The sequence below is a fragment of the Salarias fasciatus genome (genome assembly GCF_902148845.1).
Source record: "Salarias fasciatus chromosome 23 unlocalized genomic scaffold, fSalaFa1.1 super_scaffold_20, whole genome shotgun sequence".
Taxonomy (NCBI): domain Eukaryota; kingdom Metazoa; phylum Chordata; class Actinopteri; order Blenniiformes; family Blenniidae; genus Salarias; species Salarias fasciatus.
The window spans coordinates 13,933,678-13,941,296 of record NW_021941230.1 but is presented as its reverse complement, the minus strand read 5'-3'; the positions used below and the strand labels follow the sequence as shown (position 1 = coordinate 13,941,296).

Genomic DNA, 7,619 nt, shown 5'->3' with positions numbered 1-7,619 from the left:
AAGAAAGAGTGTGATTTAATGGGTTTTCATTTCAGCCCCGGGGGCAATAAAAAGTGGGGAATCTGTATAGAGGCCGCTGACACACACACACACACACACACACATTTAGTCACACAATTATCATCATTAATCATGGCCGTTGGCACGCTCACACACGTCTATATCCCCGCGTTCGTACACAAGACGTCTTTTCACACAGTCAGACGCTTCCAGCGTGACTCCCGAGACAAAGAAAGAGCGCTAATCACCAGCCGGCGAACAGGAACGGGAATCACCGCCGCACAATATTCACAACCGAACAATGGGGATATGACAAATATAAACACCCAGAAGAATACGTGGAGTGAAGGCGGGACTCCCGCCAGGACCCGCGGGGCCGATTCCTCTTCATTCCCTTCCAGGTAAACGACTCAAACAACGGAAAAGTCCGACAAGCCGCTCCACACTCCGTTTGTTTACACCAGAGGATGTTTAGTTTGCAAATTGGATGCCGACGTGGACTCCATTGTGCGCGAATGAGGCTAGCGGGCCGCTGCGTGTATTTATGGGTGTGCGTGTGTGTGTGTGTGTGTGTGTGAATGGGAGAAAGAGTTTGCGTGTGTGTGTGTGTGTGAGAGAGTGACTCAATGAGGCGTCTGGTGGAGAATTTCTTAAGTGGGCCCGGTGGGAAAACGTCCAGTATCAACAATCTGCAGATTAAATCACCTGCTTCATCATGAACAACTGTGTGCGTGTGTGTGTGTTTTTGTGTGTGCGTGTGCGTGTTTTTGTGTGTGCGTGTGAGACTACGTGCTTTGTGTTTTACAGGCCGAGAATCAGCGAGAACATTAGGATGTGTCTGTTTCAGCGCTCAGGATGTGTTTACACTGCATCTGAGCTCAGGTTATTGGCTGGACTGATAACCTTTTACTGCCTGTGTGTGTGTGTGTGTGTGTGTGTGTGTGTGTATGTGTATGTGTGTGTGTGTAGAACACACAGGCTGCGTCTGAAGGGACAAGTCTTCCTCCGGTCTGACAGCTCCCCTCTGCCCGCCATACGCCCAGCGCCGCCTGTGTGACACTTCAGACAGTATGTGTGACAGTTTGTCCCTTGGCCCTGTGCAGCTCTGAAACAAGTGTGTGTGTGTGTGTGTGTGTGTGTGTGTGTGTGTCTGTGTTAGAGTGAGCTCTCCCTTGCTGCATGAGACACATTTTTTTGAGAAAAGCGTGCACACTGAAACGTTTGCGAGTGTGACCGAGGCGTCACAGGCTCCTTCATCGCGTTGTGTTGAATCGAGGAGGACTGCAGCACACACACACACACACACACACACACACACCCATGGTTCAGACAGCTCGTAATGGGGACTCAGTTTTGACAGAAAGCCCCCCAAGCCTGGACTGGAACCTGGGATGGGACGATACAGCATCGCTTTGACGCTAACGCTAGTTAGCTAGCTTTTACTGGCGGCGTGCTTGGGTGGTTCGGCCGGATCGGAGGCTCCTGCGGGCCAGTTTTGGCCCGCGAGCCTCATGTTTGACAGCCCCTGCTCCAAACCGCGAGTGAGTTGGTGTTTACGGGGCGGATTCACGCCGGAGTCCTGCGGGGGATTAAACAGTGATGCGATAGCGGTGAAATAATGATCCTGCGCAGGCTGGAGTTTCTGACCTTTGACACTGCGAGGGGGGGGGAAAAAAAAAAAAAAAAAATCAAAGGCTGGCGCGGCGTGTCAAAACGGCTGGAAATGATACTTCATACATGAAAGCCCCAACCCGACTAATCTGAGCCGGCCTGATGAAAGACGGTGCGTTTGAAGCCCCGGTTATGACCTAAATAGGTCATACTGGAGGAACGCCGCCGCCGCCGCCGCCGTGTTATTGAGCCCAACATGACCCAGGTGACACGACAATTTCAGGAAAAAAAAAAAAGGGAAAGAAACCGGGGCAAACCGAAGCTCGTGTTTAATTCTGTGCAGCTGCAGAGATGCTGAATGTTTCATGGAGACTGGCTAAAAACCCATGAATTTTAAAACAAGGTTGGGAAAACAATCCTGTGAAAAATTATAAATAGCACTACATGTAAAAAAAAAAAAAAAAAAAAAAAGGGGGGGGGGGGCTGGATAAACCCAGCAGGACTCCGCCTCTGTAGCTTTTAATAACATGCCAAAAGCTGCACATTTTGATCTGCGGCTGTGTGTGAAGGGGAAATGATTTCTTCAAGGAATGTCTAAGGGCCAATCCCAATTCTACCCCTTACCCCTACCCCTTAGCCCTTAGCCCTACCCCTATCACTCTCCTACCCCTTTTAGAATAGGGCTGAGGGCTAGGGCTATCTTTGCAGCACTATGAATTGGGATACCCCTTGGCCCTTTAAGCCCCGCCGCACTCCTATAACAACAAAAAATTATGGATATTAGAAATGATAGAAATTACATTAGAAATTACTTTTATTTTTTAAAAAATGGTATTATTATTTACCTTATATTTCTTTTTGAGGTTCTCCCACTTTTTTGAAGCTTGCTGGGCTGTAACTTCCCCTTCCAAGCCATTTTCTTTTATGAATTTCCTTAAGTAATACAGATATATTTATATAAACACGTTTTATTACTGACATATTATAGCTTAGACGAATAATATAATTTACTCCCAATGTGTTTTGGCGCTGTATTTTGATTTCAAAAACTTTTCTTCCTTTTTAACCTCTAAACCAGGGGTCCTGAAATACAAATCTTGAAGGTCCACACTTGCTTTTTATATACAAGCATGGGTCCGGACTTCAGCGCCCTGTGGGAGAGGGGGGGGGGGGGGCGATACCGAGGACTGGCGAGCAGTGCGGACGGAGTGCGCTGGACACGCACAGAGCGGCGCGGTGCAGAACGGTGCTCACACGGAACATGGAGCGTTTAAAGAAAGATTTTTTTTCTTTTTTTTTTCCATACATTTGCCCTGGGGCAGCAGCGAGGTGTGCCGCGGTCCGGTCGTGGACCGCGGTCCGCTAATTGAGGAACCCGGCTCTAAACTGAATCAGCAGTCGGGTTTCATCGGGGGTCCCTGTGTCTAACATATTACGTTAAAAACATGATAAAGGATGACGTCAATTCAGTGATTAGTGCTCTTCATAAGTTACAAATTCACGATTGGAAACGGTGCTGCGCAGCGCTAAAACGTTAATCCATGGCTGGGACACGGTCACGCTAGTTTATCTATAAATTCAGTGAAGCAAATACACTTTTTATAGCTTTTTAAATAGTATACAGAAAGCAATCTTACATTTGTGCGACTCCGTGGTGGGCGCCATGTTGTTTTTTTCTGGCCAATGTGAAACTCCGCCTACCCCTATGGGAATGGCTAGTGTGACGTCACAAGTCACTTCCGGGTCCAAGGCTTCTAGCGCGCAATGTAAACACAATGGCTGCTGCCAAAGAAACGGTCATTTTTTTCACGGTAACAGTGAATTTTGCTGACTTTCCAAAGTCAGTGAAGAGGGGTTTAAACTCTTACAACTCAAACCGAGTTGTAAATATTTCTGTGGTGACAGGTGGAAGTCTGAAATGGAAAGCACAGGCTTCAATGAAAAACAACATTTACGAGGTTGAGGTGGGTGAGTAAGTGGCGAGCTAGCATTAACACTAGGGTGTCAGTCGTCGCGTCAAGCTGTGTAACTTAACTATTAATTAATTAGCAATGTTAGAATTGGGTTCTGTCTGTCTGCGGTTTTAGGACAACTTACAGTTTATTGTAGAAGTGTCATCCAGGGAAATAATTTTAAACCAAACCTCAAACACGTCATAAAGCAGAAGCAGCACACATTCAGTACAGGGTAAAAAGTAAAATAATAACAATAATAATAATAATAATAATAAAAAGCCCTTACAGAATATCTAATAATATCCCCCCTTGTGGGATTAATAAAGGATTATTAACTTTGGATAACTCCGCTGGGCCGTCCTGCCACGGAGAGGAGGCAGTTTTAACAGTGAGAGAAGACACACAGCTGCTGCAGAGCAGCTTCAGATCCAGCGAGAGAAACGCTGCAGTTCAGCCCTGAAAAGATGTGGGACTTTATTTTGTCCTGTGCTGTTTTACACCATATTGTTCTGGCCGATAGAGTTACTTTTGATGCGCCGGCGCCACGAGAGGAGCTGATGTGGGAACCAGCAGGACCTGAAGAACCGCGACTGACACGTAAATAAACTCTAAAGTTTAGCAAATAATTTATTTAATCAGTGATGTGATGCCAGCAGCCTAGAAAATAATATTAGCTAAAGGGAGATTAAACACAGACAGAGGACGTGTAGCCAAAAATTTTATTTAGACTTCTATAAATTGTGTTTAATTTAAGCAGCACCGGGAGCGGGGGGCACGCGCCGCCCTCGTGGACTGAGTCCCGGTTCCGCTCCGTCCTGTGTCCCGCTCGGTCAGGGGTCCTGCTCAGGACCGGGTCCGGTGATGGGTGTGTGTCTCGGTGGGACCGTCCCCGCTGTGGGGAGGAGACCTGGCTACGGTGCCGCTGCTGTCTGGCTCTGTGACATAATTAAATGAAACAATAAAAATCTGATCTATATAACGTGAGTCCGCCTCATTATTTGTAATATCAGTAAAATAATATAATGATGTAATATCGAAGGAAAGCAGTAATAGGAAATGGTTTTGTTGACATCGTTCCTGTTGTTACAACACGGGACACAGCACTGCACCATCGCACCTTTGGACACGGAAGTGACGTATTCAGCTTCGATGACGTAGCTACTAGCCATCCCCATAGAGAATAGGGAGCATCGATGCAGACTTCGCTGAAAGGGGTGAAATAGCCCTTCCCCTTACCCCTACCCCTATTCAAAAAGGAGAATTGGGATAGCCCTTAAGCCTCGTGAACGCGCATATCATAGGGGTAGGGGTAAGGGGTAGGGGTAAGGGGTAGAATTGGGATTGGCCCAAAGGAGATGGAAGTGTGCTGCGGCGTCATATGGGGGGGGGGGGGGGGGGGGGGGGGGGCAACGGAGGCCGGCTGGGAGTAACCGCTGCTCTCTGGAAACTCCTGCTCTCCACTTAATTGGAGCTACCGAGTCTTAACCCCTTCCTGCCGACACGCTGTGTGTGTGTGTGTGTGTGTGTGTGTGTGTGTGTGTGTGTGTGTGTGTGTGTGTGTGTGTGTGTGTGTGTGTGTGTGTGTGTCTCTCAGTTCATTTCCATCCTCATTCGCTCGGAAAGCACAGCGAGGCCGGAAGACAATGTCGCCGCGAAATTAGAGCGGAATTATTTTAATCAAATTGAGAAAAAAAAAAAAAACAAAGGGGCTGAAACGAAGAAGCACAAGGAGAAAGAGTCTATTTAATGATGGAAAACAAGCCCCTCGCGTGGAAGAGCTGCCGGCCGACTCACCGTGGCTGTGCAGGGACCAGAGCAGCGGGGCGTTGGGGTCGTGCGTCCACCCGCACAGGTCGCGGTCGAAGTCGCACGCGCTGTCCGACGGGGGAGCGGTGGCGGCTGCAGGAAGAGGGGAGGAGGATGGGGCGGGGGGGGGGGTGGGTCAGAGGCCGAGCCGCCGGGAATCGCACCGGCGGCGCTCGTCCTCTCCGGCTCACCTGTGGTGGTGACGGGGGCCGTGGTGGTCTGGACGTCCGGGGGCGGAGTCGGCGTGGCCGTGTCGGCGGGCGTGGTGGTTTCTGCAAGAGAAGAGACAAAACACGGGTCAAAGGTCGAAGGTCGGGAAATGATGAGACCAGAACGGGGCAGACGGGAATGGAGCACAGCGTCTTTAAGAAGCTGCTGATACTCCTGCCGCGACCCGAGCCGCTCACTATTATTAGCACGAAGGCTGGAAACAGCTCCAACGTCTGGCCAAAAGGTAAAAATAACAAAAAACAAACAAATCCAGCCACTCCGCGCTTTCTGAAACTGCCAGGTTATATGAGACTCCAGTGCTTTCGCTCCGACGATAACGACGACTGCGACTGTAGCAGGAGGAGGCCCTCTCCTGGCTTGTAATAATTAACCAATCCCGCCAGGGGGAGCTGTGTATAAAAGAGGGCCATTCTCACTGGTGCAGCCTCTGCCGCTGAGTCTGGAGTAGACCCCGCCCCTGGGCTTTCTCACTTCCTGGTGTGAGCCGTGCGAGCTGTGCTTACCTGTTGGGCTGCGTTTGGGGATCAATTCCCCCTTCATCTGGGTTGTCAACTTGCTGCTAGATGAGTGAGTACAGCTCTCCCTCTGGAGGCACAGCCCTACTGTCATGATCAGCTGGCAGTAATCAGCTGTTTGTGTTCAGGTGGCTGTAGGGAGGTCGCAGACTCCCCACCTCTCCTACTGGGCGTGTCAGTTGTTTGTTTGCCAGGTACGCAGTCTAGACACCCTCATATTCTTCGCTGGTTCGTGCAGGTGTATGACTGCCCTTTTTATTGCTTATTAGGAGCGGCTAATCTGCCGTGGAGCCCGCCAGCTGTTTTGTCCTTCCGTGTGGCTTCGAAGTCCAGTGTTGGCACCCATAAATACGCCTGGACGGCCTCTGCTCCTTGGAAGTCCGCCGTCTGCAGGTTGCTGCACCCCTGTCGACCTGCTGGCCTCCTGACCGAGCTGATTACACGCTTGTGGGACGCCAGGAATACACAGAAGCGATCCGCTCACTTTATCTTTTCTTTTGATTAAGTGTATTTGGGTTAGGTGTTGGTATATTTTGTTGTTCTTTTGGGTTATTGTTTCCTTATTTAATTGTGTGTTCATTCTTTGTTATTTTCCATTTACTTTTGTTTTTGTTTGGGGTGTGGCAGTTACTGGTTTGCATTTATTTATTTTACTTGTGAGTTGTGGCTGCCCTCCCACTTGTGTTTAGTTCATTCAGTTAATTCTTTTTTTGTTTGAATGCATGAATGCGAGGGAAAAACCCTTTTTAACTCCCCTTGTCTTTTTCCCTCCCTTTCAGAAGCTGAGCACGACGGTGGCGGCATCGGTGTCCCTGGGTGGTGGGTCTCCCTCCCGTGTGATGTGCTGCGCACCCCTTTTTGTTTGAGTGTGTTCACCTTTATTTTCAGTGAGTGAGAGTGTCCACGTGTGTCTGGGGTGATCCTTCCGAGGCCTTCATTCCCTTTACTACCCGTGTCCCACCGGTAAGCCTCAGCTCCTGTTTGGGCTCCCCCTCTTCCCCGTCTTTTAAAGAGTGAATGTGTTTTTGAAATTTGATATTTAATAAAGATATTTTCTGTTGGCCAGAACCCACGTCTCCTGCTTCTTAAGCCACGAACCTGAGTGTCCTCACCAATCATTACTTTTTAGTTATTTCCTTGGGTGTAAGTCCCAAGGTGGCGTTGTCTGGCTTCCGTTAATCTGACTCATCTCGCCACACAACCATAAATCCTCCTTTATTTACACCCCAGAACGAACCGCTAACATGCTAAAACTGCCAGGGAACCAGAGGAAACACGGTCCGCCGCCGCCGCCGTAAATAAACCGCAGCTGGAAACAAACTTCTGCGTGAAGCGGCGGAGCTGATCGCTTCGACACCGTCGGACAGACAGACAGACAGTCGGACCGAGCGTCCTGCTGGGACGGATTTCACTTTCTGAGCTCGGCGTCCAGAAGAGACTCTGTCTCCCGTCACAGATAGCTGAAACACCCACGAGGGCGCCTGTCAGGAGCTCCGGCTTC

The 7,619-nt window shown here is 49.4% G+C and overlaps 1 protein-coding gene and 1 long non-coding RNA gene across 3 annotated transcripts in view; one reads left to right on the top strand and one right to left on the bottom strand.

Annotated features, from left to right (window-relative positions):
• Positions 1-7,619, bottom strand: part of LOC115383763 (neuropilin-2-like) — a 56,518-nt gene that overhangs the window by 9,471 nt on the left and 39,428 nt on the right. For both annotated transcript variants that reach the window (XM_030085936.1, XM_030085937.1), the window contains exons 12-13: positions 5,564-5,644; positions 5,361-5,465 (exon numbers count right to left, since the gene is read on the bottom strand). In XM_030085936.1, coding sequence (XP_029941796.1) covers positions 5,361-5,465; positions 5,564-5,644 — 186 coding nt within the window. The remainder of the gene's footprint in view (positions 1-5,360; positions 5,466-5,563; positions 5,645-7,619) is intronic.
• LOC115383776 (uncharacterized) lies at positions 6,150-6,644 on the top strand. Its single transcript, XR_003930746.1, has 3 exons — positions 6,150-6,170; positions 6,247-6,312; positions 6,388-6,644. It is a non-coding gene; the product is annotated as an uncharacterized LOC115383776 (long non-coding RNA).